This window comes from Pyrgilauda ruficollis, unplaced genomic scaffold (assembly GCF_017590135.1).
Source record: "Pyrgilauda ruficollis isolate IOZ18807 unplaced genomic scaffold, ASM1759013v1 scaffold16, whole genome shotgun sequence".
NCBI classification, from domain to species: Eukaryota; Metazoa; Chordata; class Aves; order Passeriformes; family Passeridae; genus Pyrgilauda; species Pyrgilauda ruficollis.
Window position 1 is genome coordinate 12,608,233 of NW_024514764.1, and position 27,545 is coordinate 12,635,777.

Sequence of the window (27,545 nt, forward strand, 5' to 3'; positions counted from 1 at the left end):
CACTTCTTGAATAAGGGAAAATCCTGGATTCAAGGACTTACCTGTTCTGGTAGCTGTAGTAGGCAGCATCCCGGGGAATAGTACACAGCTGCTTGCCATAGCAGCACAAGGTCTGGGGAGAGAACTCATACTGCAAAACAAGGGAGAAAAGCAGCTTTACAATGGGGGATTTTGCTCAGCAGGGGGCTATAAAGCAAAGCTTGTGGGTGTCAGAGGACCCTGCCATGGCCATCACACTTTTCCAGCTACTGTGAATGTACCAGCACTGCCCTCTCAATCTGGTGACAATCATTAACTCTAAAAGCAGCTGGCCCTTTGACCTCTGCTTTATGGATATGGGAAACCAGGGAAGGATTTTAATGTTACTTATAACTAAAGAAGGTGTCCCCTGAGGGAGAAAAACACAACAAGAACAACAGAAGGGCAGAGCTGCTGTCGACCTTTTTAGCTCTGAACATATTTATAAGAAAACCAAACTTTCTGCAGCCCTTCCATTCGGTATTTCTATTTCAAAAACCAAGTCCCCCAAGCTGCAGCTTTGTGTGCTGATGCAGCTGGGCTGCTGGGAAGAACATCCCTGGGACACTGGGACACCCACCTTGCGCCCACAGCAGTAGCCCAGGGACTGCATGACTGGGTCAATCTCCTGCTCAAACACCTCTGCCAGCTTAGTGCAAAACTTGTAGACCCGGGAAGTCTTGCGGTTGTAGAGCCAGGCGTTGTTGAACATCAGCCACACGTCATCCACGTACTGCCAGGGCTCCTGGTACTGCCCCGTGTCCAGCTTGCGCTTGATGGTCGAGAGATCCATGGGATTCTTCACAATGTCAAAATAATCCTGTAAAAACACCAAAAAACCTGAATTTTTAGCAGGTTTTTCAAGATGTTGAAAAAAGGTGAAATGTTTACCTGAGCAAAGATAATTTAGGAGAATATTTTAAAATAAATAAATAAATATTTTAAAACAAAATAAATGAAATAGAATATTTTATAGGGTTTTTTTTTTTAATGCCAACTCACCGGAATCCCTAGAAGCTGGGGATCCACAGGCTGTCTGAAAGGAAGGGACTCTGGGTCCTGCCGGTACAAAGCTTCCAGGGTGGGCATGAGAGCCTGGCGCAGCTCCTCGGGCTTGAAAACTGGAAATAGAAGTCAGAAAGGTTAGAAAATTGCCCTCCTTGTTGTCTAATCTCTTGATTCCCCTAAAAAAACCCCGAAGAAATACGTTAACTAAAACTCTGCCACGGGTTTTCTGATCAGAGGCAAAGCTTCACTTACAGGAGGCAAACACAGCCTTGTATTCAGTCAGATCACAGCAGGTGATATTTCCAAAATAGGGATATGGGAACAACTCTAGCCCATGATGATACATATTCTGGAGCATGAAAAACCCCTCTAAACTTATAGAGAATCAAATTAAATCAATTGTTTCAACACGAATGAACCTTTTCTCCTCAAAGGAGAGACTGAGCATAATTTTGCCTCCCTCCCTTCTAACCTTGCTCGCTATTTCCAAGCCAAGATTCCTCCAGCAAAACCCACTGCAGTGGGCAGGGGTGAGGAGCCAGCTCTACAGAGAGTGACCAGATGTCCTGAGAGCTGGCACAGGAATTTTCCTGACCATGGTGTGCAAACAGTCCTGGTCTGATGGATCGTCAATTGATTTTGAAAGTGTTAATACTTCCAGATTTCTATGCCACCACTTGGCAACAGTGGCATGGCAACAGCCATGATTCTTTCAGGAGTGGCTGACAAGGACAAAAAAAGGCAATACATTTTCTGAAAAATAATGATAACTTGGAGAGCTCTTTGAACATCTCAGCAGTGTAATTACATTTATTTCCTTAGGAACAGTGTCTTTAAATAGGGAAGAATGCCTATCATTGAGAAAAAAAGGCAACTAAGGAAAGCAGGATGGCATCTCATATTTATCTACCTGGATGAAATGAGAACAATACCAACAAAATGGAGCAATTAATTCTGCTAAAAGCACTTGAATCAACAGGGCTCAGTGACCCCTTTGAGGCTGATCATTGCTTTTCTCAGTCAAATGGTATTTTGGTATGATATAAACTGTTTTTTGGGACATCGAGATCAAAATCTATGATTTTAAAGAGTACACACTAAAAAAGGGGAAGACAAATTAAGCTGACACTATCCCATTGGTTGTATGATCACTTCAGCTGTTGCCACAATCTCACTCCCAACAAAATGGCAATTCCCTTCCATATTTATCAATACCACACATGCAAGCACTTTTCCCTACTATAGACTTCCAAAGTTTTATAAACAACTCTTGCACATTTATGGGATCCTCAAGAACATAAATAAATATTAAATTCTATTAATGAGGAACAGTATTCTCTACTGCTCTGATTCAGATAGTTCATAATGTAATAATTTGAATTAGTTCATTTAATGAAATGTAAAGGTCAAAAAGTACCTTCTAATAATCTATTCTGACTACCTGCTTGACACTGCTTTTAGAATTTTCTCCTATAATAACATACCACTAAGCTACAGTATCCTTCAAAGTAAATCCAATCTTATTTTAAACTCAAACTACAGAGATCCAGCGTGACTTTTGCCAAGTTCCTTAAAGCCTAATTATCTTTGTTGATAAATTTTATAACTCACTTTCATTTTGAAGTTTGAAAAAAAATCAAAATGAAAATCCAGTTGTTATTTCAATTTATTACTTTACCTAAAACCATAAAGCAACGTTGCCTTCATGTTCAGCTGCTCTGCCTCTAAGGACTATGACTAACACCAGCACATCTGATCATAGCATCTCCCTGTACATGGATTTTACAAGGAAGTTTTGTTTTTCCCACTCTCCTTTTTCCAAAATTAAATGCTCTCAGTTCTTCTCCAGTAGCTTGAAGACCTTTGCAAGGAGCTGGCATCCAGTTATCCCATTTTGTCTTGGATGTGTGGGTGGTAAAAAGAAAATGGGATCTTTGCCTGACTCATGATGACGTATAACCTACCAAAGAAGAGTACAATGCTACCTTTTAAATTTTTTTGCTTTTTTCAAACAAAGGCAAGTCTGCTTATGATTACTAAGGAGAAAATTCATAAAGGAAGAAAAGACATTTTCAAAATTACAAGGACAGCACACACAAATACACTTCAAACCCAAGCTCCTGCAAGTTTTCCTCTATGTCTTACAAAGAAATGAAGAAACCAGTAAAACTCATCTTCAAGGTCAAACTAAAGCTACCACCTACAAGCAGACAGAAGCTGCCCAAATGAGTATTATAGTGGGTTTTTGAGAGTGAAAGGCAAGGAACCATGACCTCCATTTCTTGCTCACATTAGATTTGCAAGAAAAGTCTCTGCTTGCTAAGTTACAGCACACAGTCCACGGCACTTCCCCTCAGTGCCTGCTGTGTCCCAGCTTACTGTGGGATGGTCCTCAGGAATCTGCATGGGAAGGAGGAAGAATTCCCAATACTTCTGCAACCCATGCAAAACTCCTCATCAGTCTCTTCAGTAGTTTTAAAATACCACCTATCCCTTCAGCACACTTGGCAGTAATTACTCTCCAATACCTCTTGGTTTATTCAGAATGTTAATATCAAAGCTCAATTAACATTGAACAAACTCCTTGGTGAGAAAATGCCACCCTTTAAACTCATGTCTGTGGTTGTACCTGCCCACACAGCACGTGCTTTCCACTACACAGTTACTGGGTGACAAAGCTTCCAAGATAAAATTGTGTCACCAAAGGAGGAATTGGAATACGTGGTGACCCAGCCTGAACTGACTCTGCAAGAACCTTCCCTGTGCAAGCACATTCCTAGCAGGCAGCAGTGATTCCTTCCACTGGGAATATCACTGGCTCAGAAATGCTAATAAGCTTTTTTTTTCCACTCCCTGTGTTACATTTGGGTTGGAAAAGGCTCTGCCAGTTGGTCCTGCAGCAGGCTCTCCTTTGGGTGCCCCACTCTGCTGCCAGCTGAAAACATCAATCTGCAGGGAAATGTGTTTTATAGTGATTTATTACAAAAAGATTATGCTTAGTAACAAAATGCAACCCAAAGCACATCAAGATGGATTTTTTAGACATTTGCAGCATGTTGAAAGCTTCCCTTTGGTTGAAAACTAAAAACTAACCACAGAAAACATCACCTCAATAAAGCAGAAGCCAAAAAACAGAGGTCTCAAAACTGCTAAGGTTTTCGAGTCTGAAAACTTATCTTGCAGCCTGCCACAAAGCCTGCACTGCAAGCAGAGAAATGTATTTCTGCTTTAATAATCTTATTTATGTCTTACTAACACAAGGCATCCAAACATTTATATAACCTGCAGCACCATGAAGTTCCCTTGAGTACAGATGCAGTCACACCTCAATCTGTGCTGACACTGCAGCTTAATTTAAGAGACTGCTGAGTAAATGAACACTACACTGAAAACTTTCAAGTCCTGAAAACACAGGACTCTAAAATAAATGTTAAGCCTCTTGCAGCAGTCCAGCCTAGGAGGAACAAAGGTTCAGGAGAGTTCAAGTGCCTGATTCTCAGAAAAGTGACTGACAAAACTCAGGATATAAAGGTGGTGTGTGCAGCCTCTTAACAGGAGAAGAAAAGCAATGGATATCCTTGGTTACTGAAAGCACTCTTATCTACACTGAGCTCTCCTCAAAGAGCACCAAGATGTACAGGGAGGGATTTATGTATTTAGTTTCTCCAGCAATCACTGCCTCACTGCCTTGGCCCTTCTGGGCAGGCACTGCTGAGATCAAGGGCACAGCGACTTGCTTTTCTCACCTGATTCATGTAACATTAAAGGAATGCTACTTTCAAAATTAAGTTACAGAGTATTGAATTCCCAGAGCTCCACGTGCTGGAAACACAAGTGTAAAACAAACCTCCCAGCAGGAGATGAGACTGTGGAAAACAAACGTTAGTGAAAGCAAAGCACACAAGGGAACTCAGTGCTCACACACGTACTTTTCTTGCGGGGCTGAGATGGTGATGTGGATTGTGAAGTGGTGCCATTAGTGCCACTCTCCTCTTCCTCTTTAGCCTCTGTTTTTATTTCAGGCTTCTTTTCTTCAATCTCCATTGGCTCCTGCTTCAGTTCTGTTCCATCTGTTTCTTCTTTTATTTGTGAAGTTCCTTGTAAATCCTCCTCCACCTTAAGAAAGGATGCAACAAGAGGTACTGTTACATCTACAACCCAATCTTCAGCCATCAAAATATTAGTTTGAGACTGTTGAAGCACTTTCCATCCATGGCTTTCCTCAGGAGTTACTTTGCAGTAACGACCCTCCTCTCGCCCCTTAGCTCACCGAGTCAGACACGTCATTAAGTGCTTTTATATCTATCACTGCTTTCAGTTAAGCTGTAGAGAATCTCATTTACCTCAGTCTTAGCTTCCACTTGTGTCTCACTAGTCTCTGGCTCAGTTTCTTCAGTTTTAACTTCTGATTTGCTTTCTAGCATTGGTGCATCTGGTCCTAGTTGCTGGGAATTCGTATCAGCACTAGCAACTGAGGCAGGGGTGGGGACCCTGTTATCAATACTAGCTGCTGCCTGGGATAGCTGTTGTAAAAACAGTACAAAAGAAAGACACTGCATATATAGAAATATTTTCCTTTACTAAAAATGAACAGCACAAAAGAGACATGAGATGATATTCTACAACAGTGCAGAACATGGATACAGGTCACTGTAGCCAAGTTTGATAGTACACATTTAATAACTCTGCTTTACAGAGGAGAAGCCAAGGAAAAATTCTGCCCCAAAGAGGCTTCTTTTACAGAGAAAACACCTGCCCAGTAAAACACTGTACATTCCTTGAAACGTGCATTTGCCCTGGCTGTATCTTAAAAGGAAAGAAAAAAACTATGCAAATCTCAGGATCAGAAAAGATTCTGATTATGGCCAAATAGGGCATTAGGCCTGTTACACCTCATCTTTCTGCACACTGCTGCCAATTTTACTTTGAGCAGTCTGGCCATTCAACCCCCCCTCCTTTACACAATGCTGAGAACATCTGAACACACACACACACACACATTTTACACATCTCTAAGCAACCCCCTGGTCTGAAGCAGAAGCTGCTGGGGACAGCTATGGGCTCTATACATTCAGGACATGGTGCTACAGACAGGGACACTCGTGGGATGTCACGACACAAGGCAAGGGGACTGGCTGGTACTTACTGGAGTGCCGGGTGCCTGTGCCTGCACAGATGTTGGCTGCTGCTGGGCTGGCTGTGGGGTTGGCACAGACTGGGGCTGGGCAGGGGTCTGTGGCTGCGGTGTCACCTGGGCCTGGGCCGCAGTCTGCCCCGTGGGGGTGCTCTGGGTCTGCGTGGCCGTGGGAACAGAGCCCGGCGTCGGGGTCGGAGTTTGTCCCGAGGATGAGACCGGTGTCGATGGCTGGGTGGGTGCTGCTGGCTGGGGAGGAGTCATTCCCGGGGGGGTTGGGTGCTGCATTGGTGGCATCCCGGCAGCAGAGGACACGGGAGGCGTGGTCTGGTGCAGGGGGGGCTGGGTCACCGGGGGACACGGCAGCTGCCCGCTCTGCGGTCCCAGCATGTTCATGGAGTTGGGAAGAGCAGCACTGGGAACCTGCCCCTGCTGGGGAGAGAGAGTCTGTCAGAGCCTGGAATCCAACTTATCCCTTCAATCACAGCCCTGAAGCCTTCTCTGACGGGATACTGTCAGTGCAAGCAGATCAGCCTCAAATGCTGCTGCTGCTGCGAGTGACTGCTCCGATTTCTGTCACCGCTGCCATCAGCTCTCAAGGACCTTGCTCCCAGATCTAGTTGTGTCATGCACATCCTGCATTAATTCCACTGCCACAGAGAGGGAATCCTCCCAGTGCCAGTAACACAGAAACCCACAGGCAGCCTCTAAATGGTGCCATTAGCTGGGCAAAGGTCAGGCTTTGACACAAAATGGTTTTGAGCAAATACCCATTTTTAGGCCAGGACTCTGAGGCAGCTCTGCTTTAGAGGGCAGGTCAACACATTTAATGCTGGTGTTGCACAGAGAAAGACTTAAGAAGAGTCTTTTTGTTTTCTCTTTAATTCTAATGAAACTGCTCAAGATGCTTCAGAAAACCTGGGATTTGTTTTTCAGAGCAGCAACAATAAAGTACTCTGGATCTACTCAAACCTTTAAGTGATACATTTTACTGAAGATTGCATCGGATGACTGGTGATAAAAAAGAATATTCTATCCTCAAATGTAACTGTTACTCTTAGAAATACAAATCAGTTAATTTCCTGCAGATGAGGTTTCAAATTTAAAACACACTTCTATATTGTCTTTACAGAGGCAGTTTTATGGAACTAAATGCATTGGGAAAAAATGTTCACCACAAAGGCAGTCAAACAACTGAGCCAGGGCCCATGAAACTGTAGATATTCCATCCTGAACAAATTCCAAACTTGACTCAACAGAGCCCTTCATACCCCGATCTAAGTAATCTCCCAGAATTTTGGAGGTTTTAACTAGCCTAAATTACTTGGGCTCTGAGTTAAACAACAAGCCTTTCCCTCTGGAAAAGCAGATACTTTGGCATCATAAGCACAGCTGCTACTTCACTGACCACTACTGCAACAGAAAAATGTTACAGGAAAAGCCCAATAATTTTCTCTCCCCAGAAGCAAAGAAGTTAAAACAAATTTTAGAAGATCTTGCCCAAGCACTTTATTATAATCCTAGATTTAAAGTTAGCTACTCCGGTCCACACAGAGACAAAACATATGTTCATAGGCATCCCATAAACTGATTTCTGATATTTCCCCTAAAAATCTCCTCAGCATGCATTTTTAAGGGATTTAAATCAGGACTTGCAGGGCGTTGCGCCCCCATTAACAGATGTCGATAAGTTATGTAAGAGCTTCTGAAGAAGGCAGATGTAACCCAGGATCCCCCAAAGTTGGGTGACTACATCAAACACAGGATATAGAAATACAAATAAACAAGTAAGTACAGCAAATAAATCAGAGCAAAATAATGAAGAGAAAATAAATCTTAGAGAATCCATCTCACCTGTGCCACCCCGGCCTGGGCTGTTGACTGACCCATGCCCACATTGTTCACATTCATAGCTCCAGTGGATGCTGGGAACTGGTTTTGGGGCAGGAATTGGTTCTGGGTAGGAGCCTGACCCATCATGTTGTTGGAATGAGCTCCCATCATGTTCTGTGGCTGAGGCATTCGGGAAGGAGACATCGCCATCTGAAAATTAACACCCAGATTAACTAATTACCATTTAGTACTATGGACCAGGACAAAGCAAAATACACTGAAAATAATCAAAAGACAGGACCAAAAAATAAAAGGAAAATTGGCTTAATTACACTAACTGGAAGTGGGCATATGCCCATAACTTCAGCATTTGCTCCACAGCATGCATTATTTTTAACAGGTAATATTCAGAGTGTTAACTCTGTTTTGTTCCCTGGGTCGACAGACAGAAGCCAGGGAAACTAAAAATATTTTTGTTTTTCTAAAGAATAAAAATATGTTTTCATGTAGGAACAAAGAAGGTTTATATACTGCAGAGACAGTAGATGCTCTTCCACAGATTGCTGGGGATTACTGCACCTGTGGCACGTGCCCCCCTTAAGGTCTGCTCGGTGTTTTTGGAACAGGTAAATATTGCAAACAAACACCTCGATAAAAGCCTGTCACACTTGCTGCATTCCCATGAAATTATCCCACAGTTTGCAGCAGTGCTGTGTGGCTTGGCCTGGGCAGGGGTGGGGGTACGAACCGCGGGCACGGCGCCCATGTTGTTCATCTGCACCGGGTGGTTCATCGGAGACGCCGCCCGCGGTCCCAGCGGTGCTTGGGGCATCTGTACATTCCCTATGGACATGGGGTTAAACTGATTCATTCCTGCAAATGCACCCCCAAAACAACTCATTAGGAACAAGTCAGCAGAACTGATGGATCTATAGTCTACTAGAAAATTAACAGTTATTATGACTGCAATTCGACCGCCCTGCGCTTTATCTTTTAGTTACTTGACTTAACAGACAAGTCAGGATGCAAGAAGTGTTCAGAACAATGCTAGTTAGGGTGAAATACAATTTTTGGTGTCTTAAAAAAAAATTAAACGCAAAAGATGAAGAGTAGATGCTGGATGATATGCAGAGACAGGATGCTATTTATAAATAATACCTTAGGATGGTTTCTTAAAATCAGGCATTTGTTTTGAAACAGCAATGTCTTATTCAGGGCTCACTGAAATGGTTGAAGTAAATATGATAAAAATACCTATGGGATGTATGAAGGCAATTCCAAGCCTCAAATCACAGACAAAAGCTGGCAAAATGCTTTAACAGGGGTTGTGCTTTTCATACAAAACATTGAATCCCTCCAGAAAACTTGTCTAAAGCTGTAATTATGGAGCTATACTTGTTATCAACTTGTTCTTCTATTCAAATGAATTTTAAAAGTATTTTATTTCCCAAGGACACTTCTACACAAATTTTGACTTAGTACTAACTCTGAACCAAGAAATAAAATAGCTGAGGACACTTTTTTGAAAGAAGTTGAAGCACCTAAAAGACATGTGTTTGTTTTTTTAGAAAAAAAACACCCATGAGCTCACAGCAGCCTCAGTGAGTAAGGACAAGTGCTGTGAACAAGCTCCAAGGTTTTTTTACATGCACTTTCCATCAGAAACCAAGAAAGGCTATCATTAGTTACACAGATTTTAGGACTAATGTGCTGTGTTTCCAGCTACAGGTGTATTTTTGGCTAATTAACTGATGAAAACATGCCAGCATCCTTCTCCCTTTACAGTGTTTTAAATGAGATTGTCCACAGTATTCTTGCTTGAGCTGTCCTGTCTTTGGAAGCACTGAATTAATTCCCAATCCCCAGCAAAGTGCTGGATCCATATTGTTAACACTGCGCTGACACACAGAGCACCACCAAAGAATGGTGCTGATAAAAAGGCAGCCCCTGTAGCTCCTCCCTCCCAACACCAAAAAACCCCAACATAAGATCACCTCTCCCCTCCAACAATTATTTTGAACCCACAAATTGCAATTAGAGAGGAAAAGATACCTTGAGAAACCTGCATACGACTGATAGGCACGGTTGGCATGGACATAGGCCCATCTGCAACACAACACAAGAAAGGTCAGCAAAACCAGTTTTAAACACAGCCTCAGGATTAACTGGAGTCCAAAGACTCCTGAGAAGCAGAGGCAGCTCCAGCAGCACTTACTGGGTGGCCTGACGGGCTGTGCCTGGCCCATGGCAGCAGCCACCTGGGGAATCCCTGGGGGCTGGGGCCCGGGGGTCTGTAAGGCTGCTTGGTTCCCCAGCATCCCTTGTTTATGGAGACGAGACCTCCTCTTCTCTTCCAGCTCCTTTTGGATCTTATAGATTTTCTCTGCTAATAAATGATAGTATTCATCCTAAAAGGGAAAAATAAAGAGTAATCAGCAGCAGCAAAACTCATTCAGTCTACCTAAATACCATCATCTGGTTTTGGGTTGGGTTTGTTTTGTTTTTTAATGTATACACCTGCCTAATTGAAAAAGAAATATTTATTTTCAGAATTCTGTAAATTAAGACAGCCTTTTCTGCTTCAATGCAGAAAAGGGAAAAAAAAGCTTCCAGAAATTACACTTGTTTATGGCTACCCTGCATACCTATACTCTGAGTAAATTAACAGACAAAGGAGAAGGCTGGAGGTTCTCTGTTACTTCAGCAAAACCCAGGAAGCTGTGATTTAGTTTCTAGGTGTTAATGATTTTTCAGTGTTATTTTCATAATGAACATTTCCACTAATCCACAGACAAAAGAAAAAGATATTCCCGGCACAGTGTTACACTGAATAAACTTTCAGGAGACAGATGTAAAGGACAGATCAATTTTTACATAAAGAAAGGAACTGCTCTTTTCCTAAGAGTCTATCAACAATCATGGCAAGGGATAAACAAAACCAGACAAAACCTCCAAGGAATGGAGAAAATTCAGAGAAAAATAGTCCACAGGCAGAGACAAGTAAACACTACAGCTGTACAAGATGAAAAATCCATTTAACTCAACCCACACTGACAACAGATCCAATAAGACAATCACAGTGCACACCACATAGACAATTTTGCTTGTCAGGAATTGCTGGACACACATCTGCCAAGTGATTATGCACCTGTTAAAGGCAAAAAAATGCCACAAACCCTCAAGGCTACATTTTATTTGTGAGGCCACCACGCTCTTAGAACCCAGGGTTACATGGAGCACAGATTGAGTGCCCATGAATTGTTTTGTTTTCATTCAATATTCATCAAAACCAGAATTAGTTATTACAGCAGGATTTAAATCATTTCCAAAAACTTAATATGAGATATTTATTCCTCAGCAGCCTTGGTAAGGAAGTCCAGTCATGCAATATAAAGCTTTGTTTTTCAGGTCACTTCTCTCCTCAGAGTTTCTCAAAAATCAGTGCAGACACTTTCTGCTGTCCAGTTTAAAAGCTTCACAGCCCCTCCCCTCCTCAAGCCACTTCAGTTGTAAGCTCCTATTTGTAAATTTAATATTGTGCTGCTTTCCCACTGCAAAGATCCCTGCAAAAACCGTGTTCACAAGGAGCACACACTGCTAGAACAGCATTAAACTCCTTACAATGATGCCTTTTACTAATATGTTTTTCAGTGTCGAAGTAGAACGGGAGCTCCTCAAAAAGAAGGATGTAATTCCTCATGGCATCGTTAACACATTCTGAATTACTCCCTTCTTCCAAGTTTGCTGCTTGGAGCCAAATACATTAGATGAATTCCAATAACAGAAACTTCTGGCCAGGAGGCTCTGACAGCTGTTTTGAGGGATGAGGAGAAGATACTTCTGGGTGTTTGTCTGTCAGAAGGCATTTAATTTTACAATCAGGAGTTTGCTATGCTCATCCTTGCTGAGAAGGTATTTAGACAGCCAGGTGTGACCATGAAATCCTCCTTCTACCTAAAATTGGTCTCCAAAGCTGCCAGGGTAACCACAGCTGAGCACACCCAAGTCTTCCTTGCAAACAACCTTTTGGTAGCTACAAGGAGGATACAATGTGGTTACTGATCAGCACTGACACAGCAGCACTGCGAGAATGGCCACTGCCTATCTGCTCCTAGGAAATAAAACCTACATTTCCACCTCCAGCTCTCCTGGCAGGTGGGCTGAGAGAGGCAGAAGTGCCTGACTGGATCATCTGATGATCACCTGAAATGCCACTAACTGCTCTCTTTAGATGCTCCTCCCTTGTTTAAGAAAGGATCTCAAGCTTCTGATCAGGAAGGATCTTGCTGGCTGTTACTACCGGCACTAATATTGTTGTCTTTTCCCAATGAAAACTTGCAGGGAGTAGTTCCTTTAGGGTAGAATTAACACCATGTCATATCTTCAGCCTGTCAGTCAACAGGGGTTCGCTCCCTTCAAGTAAGAGAGATTTGAGCTGACATCTCTGTGCAGACAGAGCAAAAATGGTGAACTACAACAGGAATTCTGTTTTTTATCCCATCCACAAAGAAGCTAAACTGACTTCTTATGTCTTAGCCCAACCACTCCTGGTGCTGCAGAGTAGAGGAGAATTATTTCCATCAGTACAGGTGGAAGGTAAGCACTGGAAGAGCACTGGGTCCTAGAGAAAGCCTCCAGTGGTAAAGAGGCATTAAGAAAAATTTAAAACTACTGCTTGCACAGACTTGCAAAAAGGGAGGCAGTCAGAAAGGGAAGCATCAAGAACTGCAAGCTGTGCTCCAAGCTTGTTGCACTTCAGGAGGATGCAAGTAGGGATGGAGGTGGTGTCTAGAGCTGAGAGGTGAATTAGCTTGGAGTGACATGAATCACATGGCTTGGGACTACACAAACACAGTCACAGACTGAAAGCACGGCCTTCCTCATGAAAAGGGCAGTGAAATGATTCTCTGGGGCTTTCTTTACACTTGTAAGGTTTGTGATACTACTGTTCTTTCACAAGCTGGATGGAAGCAACATACCCTACTATTAGCAGATTCATACATATCTCCTTCCACTTTCCTGGCATAAGCCACCAAGTTCTCCATGCGGCGATCCTTCAGTGCTGCTGGATCAGGAGTGGGGAAGATGGCTTGGACACTGCAAGGACAGAGCAACAATAATAGAAAAAGATCTTCAGAAAAAAACCCCAAAATCAGTATACAGCTTTATGATAATCACCCTGGATCTTTCCTTACACACCAGATATGTAAAAACATATCAAAATGGTTAAAAAAATAGTATTTTACTATTTCTCACAGGATTAAAACAAATCAAATGATGAAAATAAAGTGAGGTTTAACAATCTGAAGTCTAAATAACTGTTCACCACAGCAGAGCAAAATTTACTAGCAAATTTACTAATTCCATGCCCACTCCCTAATGAGCACGAAGAACAAACTGAAGGAGGAGGATTAAAGGTAACAACCCATCCTGAGTGGCCCAGCACCTGAGAACCACTACTGTTAACTTTCTTTTCAGCTCAATAGCAGAACTACTGTATTGAAATTCTTTAAAAACATTGAGGAAAAAGGCAGCCTTGGTGAATACTTACAGTTTATGCACTAAATGATTGCGCAGGTCCTGAGTGACATGTTCATGCCATGCTTTCCTTACCCCGGTACTCGAAGGAGGTGCAGCCGTTGGCATTGAGCTGAGGTTTCCAACATTGCCAGAGTTTGTGCCATCATTCATTAGTGGGCTAAAATGAAAAGGGACTGTTAGAGTACCAGAATGCAGAGTTTTGTTATAGGTTTGATGCCTGAAGTAATTTTTGAGTTGTTGCTTTCATCACTTTTAGCTATTGCATCAAACATTCTCTTAAATGAAATTCTGGCATCAACAAACTGCAACCCCTGAAGCAGCAAAGCTCCGGAGTTTACAAGACACATTCACAGTGTGAATGGCAAAGAATCACAACTATAAACTTAAAAATACAAAATAATCTTCCTTTGGGACTTCATTTAAAAGCAGTAAATATTGTGGGGCTCTCAGGAGGCACAAAGTGGCAGCTCTGGAACTGAAAGAGGAGAGAGAGCAGAGCTGGACACGTCCATCTCCATGCCAATACAATCAGTTTTAAAAGTATGCTCTTATTTACGTTCACAAGCATGGAAATAAATGTTTAATTGAGCAAGAATGAAAATGTGTGCATTACTTATTTGTCCCAAGGGATGTTGGAAGAGCAGTTTCAGAAATTAGACCCGGTTGCTGGTCTGTTGCTATTCCTCCTGTGGGAAGGTTCATCTGGTTGGCTCCTTTGGGACAAAATTAAACATCATTGGTATACAGTTCACAATTTTGACAATAATATGACAAAACTGCACTTTACTGACCCACATGGCTAACAAAAGAAGCAATTTATCAGGTGAAGTATTTTTATAACAATACCTGCTGTGCTGCACATACAAGGCTATTTATGGAACCAAGTTCCTTTCAGTCTGAACTACAAAAATGAGTCCATTAAAATTTTAAATTCATAAACTCTTAAGATGAGATCAATAAGCTATAAAGAAGGTAATAGTAGCAATTAAGATGCAAAAAAACCCAAAAGTATTTGAGACAGAATTGTCTGTTAGAACAGGGAACAATTGTTAAACCAAAATCCTGCAGAAATTCTGTCTCATCACCTCAGAGAATGAGCTATGGGCTATATCTTAACAGAAACTAAAACTCCTGCTATTTGTCAAAAGCGCTACATTCAAAACTTTCTAAAATTCAAATGTAAATGAATAGTAGTGGATATAAAGAGCGTATTTTTAACTTACTAAACAACATGAACAGACAGTCACTACTGTGACCAAACAAAATACCAGACTGTCCTAAAAATTCAAGATCAGTTATTTTAACTCTTTTTTGACTTGGTCTTTTCTCCACCTACCCAGTGCATTAATGGTCCTCATTTGCTGGTGAGCCTGAGGCTGTGCTGGCTGCTGGCCTTGGACCTGGGGCTGCAGCTGTGTTTGAGGCTGGTTGCCATATGGCAGCCCCAGGGCAGCGTAGGCTCGTTGCATGGAGCTGGGGTCAATTGGGTTGGGATTACTTAGTGCTGGAGTGTTCTGCTGGCCCGTGCCAACAGAACCGATGGAATTCTGGATCCCACCAGCTGGAGACCCTAAAAGGGCTACAGAGGAGAGAAAGGATAAGAGAAAATTAAAACTCAATGGGATAAGGAGTAAAACCAGTCATGCCAAGAGTCACCAGAACATGCACATATTCTATGATACAGATCTTTTTCTGCCAGAGGACAGAACAACACCCGAGATGCCAAGTGGGAAAACTCAGCCTTTGATTCTACAGGACAGAACCCACCCTGGCTATTAATCCATGCAGTCTAAAGAGAAGTGCTGTAAATTTCAGGCAGATAAACCCATAATTACTTGTAATAGATATATAGTACAGGCTCCTATACAAGGCTAAATAGGATTTTCATGCTTGGGGACAGTAAACTAAGGGGGAAAAAATTTAATTCCTCTACTTCCCTCTTTCCCATCAATACCATTTTAGGTCAAAATATTTGGCTCCAGAACAGAGATCCTGAGTTCAGCAGAAACACTGTGTCCTTGGACACAAAGGTAATACTGAAGATCTGTTGGTAGAAATTTTCATTGCGAGCAGTCACCAGATGAATCCTCTGAAGGCCAAATTACCTTAAATCCCAAGTTACTCAGAGATATGAAAAGCCCTGAGGAGTCTTAGATTGTACTGGCTAAATCTAAAATAAGTTGTAGAGTCAGTAAGGGGTTGAACCCTGGTAAATAATTTAGATGATATTTAGGTATTCATTAACCTATATGGCTACCACAACCAACCAACCTTTCCAACCATACAGATGTGTGGAAGAGTCATTTTCATTGTAGACAGAAAATGGAAACAACAGGGAAAAGCAGTATTTACTTGATCCAGAAGAGAGCAAAATTTTGCATTCTGGTTCTCATTTTAGCTGCCATTCTAAGTAATTCCATGTTCCCTAGTGAGTGACCCATGGAGTACAACCCTCAGCACAGAGACACTGCATTTTGATAATCAGGACTCTGGTAGAAGTAACACTTCCTTCACATTTTCCCCCCTCAAGTAATTAAATAAGTAATGTGCATTACAAATGTGTGAACTAAACTTAGCAACAGTAATGGCTCTTAATATAGGCAACAATAACTGTTTTATTGAAATATTAGTAAGGGCACGTGGTTAGATAAAAAAGTCATGAAAACAAGCCTTCTGAGACATTAACAGCATTATCCAGGCTTTCTTAAATCCTTACCCACTGTGGAAACTGAATCACTGAAAGAGATACACAGGCTTCCAGCTTCCACCCAAGAGAAAACACACACATTGCAGAGTCCAGACTTTTCCCTCTCCAGATGAGAAATCAATTTGATCTCATTTGCCAAAGAACTACAAATAAATAAACTCAGATATCTCCCTCTCCTGAATAAGCAGCCCTACAAAAAACATCCTTTTTCCCCCCAAAGGACAATCCACAGTATTTTAAATGCTGGGATTACCACGGAAATTAAGGCTTATGTATATTTACACTCTGTGGACACACTCACAATAACTTTTGAACTCACTGATCACATCCAAGAGAATTTAAAAACAAAGGCAGAAGCTGATTAAGATCCTATCAGCTTAATTAAAAAAAAAAGACATATTAAAGAGCAACTCTATGAATTCCTCACTGGACTTGCATGTAGTACTCTGGAATCACACAGTCAGGAGAAAGATGCCTTACACCACTGCAAGCCAAGGAATAGGAAGGATAAATAGCACAAAAGTTGTGGCACCCTGGAATTCAAAAGGCTTCAGAGGCTGCTGTCACAGCACAGATTGATTCAGGAGCTAATAAGAATTCCAGCTTGTTAGAGGATGATAGCCCACCAGAAAAATTAGGACAACCCAACCCCACCCCCCCCCGTCCCCAATCTGCTTTCAGTGCTGGAAGTGTGGAGATGGCAGAATGCCCACAGGTGGTGCCAGTGTTTGGGAAGCATGGAAAGGCTTCTGGCCACCCCACTGAGGAGAGCCCAGCCTTCCACACCCCTCACATTCTCCTGGGGAAAACCCACTGATTGTCTGAGACAAGCTTGGCTTGGAGCTCGCTTGGACAGGTTCAGCACCTCCAGGCACGGCTCTGGGCTGAGCTTTGGCAGCAGCATCAGTCACTACAAAGTTCAGCCCTTGTGTTAGAACAGTTTTAGACTCTTTGGCCTCAGCTTTTCTACAATTCACAACTCAGCAAGATCCTGTTCTGAGTATTTCCCAAGATCAGGAATCTGGTTTTGAAGGAGTTTTTTTTATCTGCTTGTTCACTGGTTTTATATGAAGGCATGACATTATCTGTCAAACAAGAAAATGGAGGCATTAAATTTCCACTCTGGAGAGACCCAAGTGCAAATGCTGTCCCTTCCGTGGCAGATACTGCAGGAAATAAAGTCAACTAAAATAAATACAGCCCTGGAACAAACACATTAGGCCACTGCTATGTGAAGCAATGTTACTGCAATTTACTTTTCTTAACTGGTGCTTCAGACTTTGAGGAGCCCATGACAGAAGTTACAAGAGTGAAGTGAGCTCTGTAATTCACTCTCTAAATGCTGTAAAGACAACTGGCTCTGTGTGCCCCAGTGTCACTGCTGTTTATGTACCTGAGGAGGGAAGGTTCAAACAAGCACACGTTAAGCAGCCCCAGAACTTCCTGAGCACCCCAGTGACATCCCAATGACCCAGAAGGCACCAAAACCATCAAAGAGCAGCTCACCTGCAGGATTCCTGTCTCAAGTAGTGCTGTTTAATGACACTGCACTCATGTCTTCTAGAGGGGAGCCCCTCCAGCTAATTAAATTTATTTTAAGCAGAGATCCCTAGTGCTATTTTAAGTATGAATGCCCAGCACTCCTCTAACAGTCCAGTGAACATGTTAAACCATTTCTGAGGATTTTAAATTCCTAAACTCTAAAGATTAGATCAATAAGCTAGAAAGAAGATAATACTAATAATTAAGATGCAAAAAGAAAGTAGCATTTGAGACAGAATTGTCTGTTAGAAACAGCTGGCAATTGTTCAACCAAAATCCTTCAGCAACTCTGTCTCATCACCTCAGACAACAAGCCATGAGCTGATTTAAATTTAGCCACACTGGTTTAAATGTTTGAATTTGCTTTTGAATTCTTTAATTGAGACTTGTCCTGTCCTGTTCCTCACTCTGCATGTCCCACAGTGGCTGGAGCACAATTTGTGCTGGTGCCCTTGACTCACCTCAGCACAAGCCTGTCCTGCCCTCAGAATCAGGCAGGTATACGAAGTTAAACGCACACAATCATTTAATTAAAGGCTGTATCTTAAATCAAATCATGGGGTAAAGATTTTATGAGGAACTCGAAGCAGGAAGTGTCAGTTTCAAACTTCACTGCCAATGTCATTTTAATTTTTATTTAAGTTAAGCCTTCGGTACAGCACTGGATCAGTCATCAGTGAACTCCTTAGTCCATGGACTATTATCCACCATGTGGCTCCATGGGATAACTGATGGGTCACCATTATATGATTTCCAGCAATTGAAAAAACAAGAGACATGTTTTGTTTGTAGATCTTACAGTCACTGACAGTAAGACTTGAACAAGCTGGATTTCATTTTGTTTTCACAGGAAAAAGACTCCACTGAAGAAGTTGCTCCTCCTCCTGGACACATTTCCCTGTGCATGGATGCAGTCACTCCTTCCTCCTCTGCAAAGGATTGGCTCCCAAATGCTCCACATCCAGGTTCTCCTCCATGTTCTGCCTGTTCTCAAAACCTGCTACATCAGCCAGCTAGATCATGGTCCCTGCTTCCATTTCCCTCATCTGATTCCTGCTCCTTCATCCCTGACTTGACATATACCAGAATTTATGGTGTTTTCTCTAAAATCATACTTTTAGGTGAAGATTAGTTATCTTGAGTTTCATCTTTCTTAATCCAGCTCTCTCCTTGCTGCATTTTATTTAAAATTTTCCTACAAGGAAAGTTGCAGAGAAGATCAGCTCCAAGTTCACAACTCCCCTTTCCAGTCTCACACATCTGAGTGTGGATCCCAGGGGTTTTCCAGGGTCCCTTGATCCTGGAATGATGCACATCAAGTGCTGCACGGGGATGGCCCAGGACACTTCAAATGGGAGCAGATCCAGGAGCTGTGGCAAAACACACCTGCCCAGGCTAGGAATGGAAGAATTAAGGAGCTCAAGCAAGTGGATGACAAGATGGATCTTAAAAAAAATAACTGACAAAGCTACAAAACTAGGAAATATATCAACAACTGTTTGCAAAAGTTTGTAACTCATATTGTGTTGGGCCCAGCAGGGAGCAAGAAGAACTTCCTAACAAAAAAAAGCTTTCAACCCCAAAATACTTCAACCAAATTTCAAGCCATTACTTCAAAACACAGGATTCACCTGCTTATTCAAAAGAAAAGCTAAATGTTTTACCATGTGCAAAATAGTATTTGTTTTCCAGTTTCCCCTGCCCCCTCAGAGGTACATGGGACACACTAAGAACCATATGGAACAGAAAGAATTTTAAATTTGTCCCAATATGTCCTATTAACAAGTCAGGTCACTATCAATCATTATAGTAAAATATAGTTCAAGAGAGCTTTAAAATAAATAAAAAAGATAATACAAAGGAAACCTGGTACAATGTTCTTTGCAAAAAATCCCAACACTAAAAGACCTGCACAGAAACAGCTCCATGGCATTAACCTAAACCCCAGGACTTTCCAGGACTTACAGATCCCCAAGGAGTAGGAACAGAAAGCTACAAAAGCACAGGAATGACTGTGCATGGAAATGAGGGATCACTTTGCAATGGCTCAGCAGTGCTCAACTGCAGAACGTTCTAAAAGGTGGGCACCCTTTGCAGCAGCTTCTTGAAAGCCCAGCATGGCCACACCAGGACTGAAATAACAACAGGAAAACAGGGATGGGCCCAGGAAGGAGGGCTCTGGGCTCTATGTAGGGAAGGCAGCCTCACAATAGGAGGAGGATCATTACACTCCTCATTCCTTTTTCCCTTTCTGAACGTTCCCTGTATTCTGCCAAACACAGACTCCCTCCCCCTCCCTCCTTAGTAGAAGCTACTATGATTTACTCTTAAGAGACAACATTTTCTTCCAGTCTAAAACTAACCCAACTTTGGTTAGTATTCACCTGATCAGGCACAACATTTAAAAATGCACATACCAATGTAAATCATTTCACAAACCTTTCTGAATGCACAAAAAGGGGTACCTTTTATGATACAGCTAAACAAGTACTTTTAGTGTTCCTCTTTCACCTCCCAACAAACCATGAGGTGTTATGTGTATGACTCAGAGACATAATCCAGAACAAAGAACCCTGCACCACTGGATTATTGATTAACTGAATAGGAGAAGGAGATTTCATATTTATCTCCCTCCATATGCAACAAGAGAGACAAATTCTACACTTACCCACTATAATTCTGTTAGAGTGAGACAATGCCATATTTGATCCCATAGCAAAATTATTTTTAAGGCTTGTTTATGTTCCAGTTTTTGTTCTCTTATGATCAGCTGTATGAGCAACCAAACAAATAGTGCACAAACTACTTTTTGCCAGCAGCTTGTATTGAAAAATACAATTCTGTTCTGGTAGATGTTGTTAGCACTTTGATAACAACTGTGTAATAAGGATGTTAAGCACAAATGGACCATGTCATATTAAAAACCAAAGCTTTCAACACATTTTTCGAGGGTCAAACAAGTAATCACTTGCAACAAATTACTACTTCCAAATCACAAGATTTATCTTGTTTACCATGGAGAAGTTTGGTAAAATGGAAACAAAATCCTCACCTCCAAGTAGCTATAGTTTAATTTTTTTCAGTTTTGGAGGAGAAAAACCTCTCCTTAAACCATAAAGAGAACACGCTCAATGGATAATTTTAGCAATGGGTAGTTTTAGCAGCTACTCTCCCCCCTGCCTTAATCCCACCTAACCTAGGAGCAGTTCTCCATCCTCCAAGGTTGACTGGTGCTCCACACTGCAGTCTCAGCTTAGCTGGAAATTAGCAGAATGCTTCCAATCCAATTCCAGTGCACAAGCTTTGCAAGTTCTGCAGCTATTTTCCACTTCTTAGCCTTTATTTAAATATACTTAGGCATAACATTACTTAAGACTTCTAGAACTTTACATCGATGCTGTAAAATGTTCCACCCTGGCATCTTTTCAAAGGACTTGATGAGAATCAAACCTACCAATATAAGTTCAGAATTTTATTTTTCAGAGCAAGAGGGAAGAAGAAATAAACTACAAATGGACTGGCCCCAAGGATCAGTAACAGCTCAGCTATTATAAAAACCAGGCATGATTTGCGGAACTACAGCTAATCTATACCAGTGCTAAATACACTTAATGATTAAGACACCCAGACCTTTTTACATGAGAGAATTATTTTTCCAAACATTTTTGATTATTTTAAATCATTAGCCTTTTGATTTAAGTTATTTTTAGCAGCAATATGTGCTCTCCAAGCCCCCACCTACATCCAAAACTGCTTCATAACTGGAATCTATTGACCTGCCTCACAACGGAACACCAGTTAGAAGTTGCCACACCCTTTAGAAAAATGTGTGCTTGAGCTCAGACTTCCCAGTTATTTTGTATTTAAGTCCATTTATGTATTTAAGTATTACTGTATTTAAGTAATAAATTGCATTCAATGATCAGAAATGGAAATTCACTGGTATATTTATCCTTGTACAAGATTGTTAACAGCTACTAAGTTTGTTAGGACACTGTCAAGAGTTTATTCCTCCATTGCACACATGATCAACTTTAGTTTAACAGTTTTAATGGTGACAGCAGTAAGAGAAATACTCACGTTGTTGGTTTCTTTTGTCACTGGCATTTTTCAGAGGAAGGCACACGGGACAGTCGTGCCGAGTACAATTCTTCCAGTGGGAGATGATTTGTCTCGAAGATGCACAATGAGCAACTGCAGCAAGGGAAAGCAAGAGTTAAAAGTCACTCCTTGGTTAAATGGTTTTGAATTATTTCATTTTTTAGAGCAATTCTATTCTTCAACTGGCTTTGAACCATTTTATTTTTAGAGTAGCTCTACTCTTTCTCCTTCACGAGCAATACTAAAACCACAAACAAGTAAATTTTTTTGTGATCCACCAGCAAATGAAGGAAACTAGTCCTACAATTTAAGAGAAAGTCATGGTGGACACTACACCCTCCTTATACAACAGAGATGAAAAGGATGATGGCAAGGCTACACTGCTACCATCCTACTTCCAAAAGGCAAATATTGCAATACTGTACATATAACTAAACAGGACTGAAATGTCTTGCGATCCAAGTGCAAATGAAGGGAACTAGTACTGAAATTTAAGACAACGACACAGAGGATTTCACTCTTACTACAACAGAGGAGATGAAGAAAATGCTTGCAAGGCTGTACTGGTACCACCCTACTTGAGGCGAGCAAACGTTGCATTCTGTTTTCTAAACGGGCAGAGCTGGGAGCAGCTTAACCACAGAGCCAGTGCTGACACTCCTTTGTGCCAGGCACAGGAGACCCTCTGGCTGAGAAGAGCAAGGCTGGGGACAGGGAGGGCTCACCTTGGCAGGCCTTGCCAGCCTGGCAGTGCGTCATGTGGTTGAGGACGTTCTTCATGGTGCGGCAGTGCGGCAGGGCGCAGGCGCGCACCTCGCCGTTGGCCTGCTCGCGCCGCTGACACTTGTGAGCGTGGAGCAGCAAGACCAGCTGCTGCTGGATCAGCTTGCGCTTCTCGGGGTCTGCCGTGGGCCCGGTGGCCATGGCCTGCGTGGGGACAATTCCCACTTGCTGGACTTGGGTTTGCATCTGGGACTGAGACAAAAAAGGAGAGTTCAGCGTTGTGCCGGCGAGCCATCTTCATCTGGTACAAGGATTTGAGTATCACAAGAGTTCACTGAGCTACAAGGGTTATTGCACCACTCCCTGTAGTGTTCTCGGACATTTCTAATGCTCAAACATCAGTGTACTGAGAGTTAAACGCTCTGTTAAAACACTTACACAAACAAGAGTTTAAATAACGAGCCATTCAAAATACTGTTTATTAGAGAGACCGTAATTCCAACAGCAATGAGCTCTTATCTCATGAGCTCAGAGGTGGAACTCTTTAAGGACCCTTCCAACCCACACCATTCTATGATTCTATGAATTCAAGCTTGTTTACTACTACATTTTCATACTATAGGTCAGATTTTCATACCATACACTTGATATATTATATTATTTATCATACATATCAATCCTAGCTCTTTGTCCCTAACAAAAAGAGAAGTCCAATGGGAGAGACAGTGAAAATTCTATGACTGTCTCCATGTATTACAGCAAAAGGCAGAGCTGATTTTCCAAACCTAAGTTAATCCTTTTTGTCTCCAAGTGGTATTCCTTCCACAGAGAAAACTCCCAGGGCAAGCTGTATATAGTTTTCTCCTAGTAAGGGCCACCTAAATCTGGGTTGCATTATGGCTGCTGAAGAGAACTAGAGCTACCACAGGGTGACACTGGGTTCTATCAGCTTTAAAACCCAGTGTTTTACTTCCAGCACCCATTCTTTATGGACACACATCTGCACCAAGGCCTGAGCTCTGCCTGACAGCTGCAAACCCACAGAGCTCTTCAGTTTAAGGCACAGCTCGTAACGCTGCAGAAGAGAAACAGCCTCTTTAACATGTCAATTATTCAGCACAGATCAGGCAGCTTTTCTATCTTCCCGGACAAATGTAGAAACTTGACTTTCAAAATTAAACATATCCACAGCCTGCAATGACTCCCCTAGCAGGAACAGATATGGGACTGTAAAAGTGCTGCAATCCCTGTGATTTGCAGCCCGAATTAATCTTATGGACAAACAAGCAACTGTCCCAAGAATCAATTTGATCATGCACTGTGAGAACAGGTTACCACAGGAAAGCTCACCTAATTCCAAGCTACCTAAGGAAAACCAGACCTGAAAAACACTTTTAAATAGAATATAGGAACATTAGGGTTATGCTGGGGAGGTAACAGAGGAAATAGTTCACTACTGCCTGTAGAACTACTAACCTACAGCCTACTACAGCCTGCGTACCACATTTAAAGAAAATCAGGTTTAAGTGTCAGCATACACCATTTCTAGCTCATTCTACTTCTGACCTTTGAGGATTCCCCAGGAAATTCCACAGTCTACAAAATCCTAATTTTCTTAGATCAACACAAAGTTCCCTGCACAAGTTCTTTCTACTCCAGCAGCAAGCTTTGCCCCTGCACATCAGGTTTTGGAGCTTGCTTTTCTTCTGGGGAATGAAGCACACAAGATCAAGTAGAAAACACCATGTCTGGTATTTGATGGAAGGAGTGGAGACTCTGCCACTTGATAGTGATTACAATAAATCTTAGACAAAGAGGAATTGCTGAATCTGTTTGTCTTGAACTTTCAAGAGAAAGAACAATGAAAGGAATAAGGGGGTGAATGAAGGAAACCCATGAACATCTGCTCCCACTGCATGCAGCTGAAATTCAGTCTTCCATTTCTCCTGTGAGCAAATCCATACAGCAGAGAGGTTTTGCTGAAACAATTCTTAGGTCACAAATAGGAAACAATTAGTTCAGCTAATCTGCAGAAAAATACAAGGATCATGCCAAAGAAAATCTTGTTGGACGCGATGCTTTCATCCCAGTCAAAGAATTGTTTCCCAAGCCAAGTCCTCCTTTTGTTACTACCCTTCCAGTTAACAGACACAACTGCAGCTGTATCAGCACAGATGCCCTGAGCCAGGAGGGTTACTTGAAGATTGAGTAATGAAAAAAAGCAGAATTGCAGAGTATCAGTGGTTTGAAGAACAAAGCAGTCTCACTCCAGAGCAGTCTCACTCCAGATCAGCGTGTTGCTGGTAGGCACAAAAACCCCTCAGAATATAAAGCTTCTTCAGCTTGCTTCTCCTGACTGACTGACAATGTTCTTGCTGAAGCAGGAAGTTCAGGCACTTCTGTACCCACAATTAAAATCAATGATTCAATAGTCAGATAAGGCAAAAAAGATAATTTTGCTTCTTTTGTCACTTGCTCCACCATCAACAGAGCAAATGGATCAGGGGTTGGAAATCTGCTAAAACCTCTGACAGAGATGGGAAAGTCAATAATCAGTTTTCTAGAAGCTGAGTTATACATACTTCTATAGGGTAAGGCAGCTATTAATACCCTTTAAAATTATGGAAACTCATTCACAGAGGAAGATGGTTCTGCCCTGTCCCTATCCTGAAGGGCAAAAGCTTCCTGCACGTCTGGGCAGCACAGATGCACAAGTATCTCGTTCTTGTGGACTTGGATGGACTCAAAGTTCCCTGGTGGTTTTACTTTACTGAAGTGACCAGCAATTCTCCATGTTTTTATGTATTTATAGTCAAAAACACTCAACATTGTTGAGATGGAACACTATGTACCTTTTCTTAGAAAAGTAGGCAGCAATCTCAGCATCAGTGGCAATCTTACAGCAGGTAAACAATGCAATACAGAACTCTGCCTCATCTCCACTCTACAGAACATTATGGTTTTAAAACACTTCTGTAATTTCTGCTTATTTCCATGTTTTTTCCTTCTCCCTGATAGAAGAATGTGACTTTCAGTGTATGAGGACAAATCCTGCATTTAAAAAATGCCTTTTAGTTCTAGAAGAGAGGTTTGTAATCAACAGCAGACCTTAGTGAGGTTAAGAATCCACTGCCATGAATCCCACACATGGGTACATTAAGGTGAAACACCCCCAAACTTCTTCAGTTCCCTTCCAACCACAGGCTTAAAAGTGTGATCCTGAAGGCTCCTTCCAGAGAAGGAATACCAAGCACAAAGTGGATACAGACATGAACTGCAAATGCTTCAATTAGCCATATATATATATATAAATAGAACTTTCAATTAGCAATATTTCTATCTGAATTAAGTCTTCACAGTGTGAGCAACTCCAATAATGAGTATCCCAATACTTTTCTAGTAAGAAACATCTTTCCAAGGAAAAACAGGAAAACATCTTTCCTGCCCACAGGGTTTGCAGGAATGCTTTAGTAAGTGCTGAACCAGCTCTGTAGAGCCCAGGGAGCATCATTCTGTCCCAAAACTGAAGGAGAGCTCAGGCAGCAGCTACTGGGGGCATCAAGGCCAAAGACATTCCCCACTGCAGTCACCTGATGACCAGAGCTTCGCCGGGAAAGTGACACAGAACCTGTTTACACTTTTTGCAGTTCATATGGATGATGGTTTCCACGAGTCACTCTCAGCATGGAATGAGCAGCCTGGTCCTATCCAAACAGGAAGGATCCTTGTGACACCAGGAACACCAGGCTCTGCTTTGGCCCCAGAGGTTGGAGGCTCACACGTGCACAAATGGCCCGAGATGAGCACTGCATGCACAAACATTTGCATTTGTGCCTCAAAACCCAGCAGTGCTGCATTTCCTCACCCAAGGAGCAGGAGGAATCAGAATCTGAGTCTGAATGGTGGGCAGAAGGCTCCACAGGAGAGGAAAAGATGCTTCCTGAACTGGACACAGCCTCAGAAGGCCAACCTGCTGTCTGGAGGGAGATAAGTGATGTCAGCCTATAGCACCAACCCCAGCACCGGCAGTGCTCTAGGAAATGAGGAGAGGCAGGAAGATATCCAGCTCCTGAACACAAAGCCAACAGAATCCAAGCATCCCAGAACCATTTAGGTTGGAAGAGCCCTCTGAGATAATCAAAGCAAACCTGTGCCCAATCCCCAATTTATCAACAGCCCAGAACACTGAGTGCCACCTCCAGGCCTCCCTTGAACACCTCCAGGGATGGGGACTCCACCACCTCCCTGGGCAGCCAATTCCAGTGCCTGACAGACCTCTCTGGGAAGAAATCCTTCCTGACATCCGACCTGAACCTCCCCTGGAGCAGCTTGGGGCTGTGGTCTTAACATGAAGAAAGTGTTTAGAGCTCAGGATTTATCTCAGAGCTTTGGCACTGACATGGATAAAGGCAGAGTTTGCATGTCAAGGGTAAACAGGAACATTTTGAACTTTCACCTTCCACATCCGAAGGTGGCAAATGAACCTGCAACCCCATGGCAATGTCAAAGGTGGGAAGACTCCTATGGTCAGGCCACAGAAAGAACCTGAAGAGCTGGTCAGCGCACTTCACTTTTAATTGCTAATGGAATTTTGTTTTAAAACCAGCAAAGGTCTCAATTCTATGCCATTGAATCTGCTAGGCATCAAGGCTGGATAAGCATCTTTCTTAAGGATACACTTGTGGACTTTTATCTCATCTTTCTGGTTTGCAGGACCAGCAAATGCAAAGAAACATACACTGAAGAAGTGTTTCAAAGTAGAAAAAAGGGACAAAATACAGGAAGGTGTAGACAGATGCCAGCTCTCACATATAGGAAATTGCCTGAGCAAAATATTGAGGGGTTATATACCCTACATAAACCTCGTTATTTTAATGGGGGACAAAACAGCCTGAGGAATGAGGAACATTAAAAACCCCTGACAGCAAATCCTGAATA

The 27,545-nt window shown here is 42.2% G+C and overlaps 1 protein-coding gene across 5 annotated transcripts in view; it reads right to left on the minus strand.

Annotated features, from left to right (window-relative positions):
* The window catches only part of LOC121350843 (CREB binding protein), a 94,995-nt gene that overhangs the window by 23,877 nt on the left and 43,573 nt on the right, over window positions 1-27,545 (minus strand). For 2 of the 5 annotated variants that reach the window (XM_041462560.1, XM_041462556.1), the window contains 16 exons: window positions 22,610-22,859; window positions 21,864-21,977; window positions 14,871-15,113; window positions 14,148-14,247; window positions 13,545-13,691; window positions 12,973-13,090; window positions 10,209-10,401; window positions 10,046-10,099; window positions 8,742-8,866; window positions 8,015-8,203; window positions 6,173-6,592; window positions 5,370-5,549; window positions 4,956-5,142; window positions 1,021-1,139; window positions 599-838; window positions 42-130 (listed from right to left, as the gene is read on the minus strand). In XM_041462560.1, the coding sequence (XP_041318494.1) occupies window positions 42-130; window positions 599-838; window positions 1,021-1,139; window positions 4,956-5,142; window positions 5,370-5,549; window positions 6,173-6,592; window positions 8,015-8,203; window positions 8,742-8,866; window positions 10,046-10,099; window positions 10,209-10,401; window positions 12,973-13,090; window positions 13,545-13,691; window positions 14,148-14,247; window positions 14,871-15,113; window positions 21,864-21,977; window positions 22,610-22,859 (2,768 nt within the window). The remainder of the gene's footprint in view (window positions 1-41; window positions 131-598; window positions 839-1,020; window positions 1,140-4,955; window positions 5,143-5,369; window positions 5,550-6,172; window positions 6,593-8,014; window positions 8,204-8,741; window positions 8,867-10,045; window positions 10,100-10,208; window positions 10,402-12,972; window positions 13,091-13,544; window positions 13,692-14,147; window positions 14,248-14,870; window positions 15,114-21,863; window positions 21,978-22,609; window positions 22,860-27,545) is intronic. The other 3 variants (XM_041462558.1, XM_041462557.1, XM_041462561.1) reach the window with 3 other exon arrangements.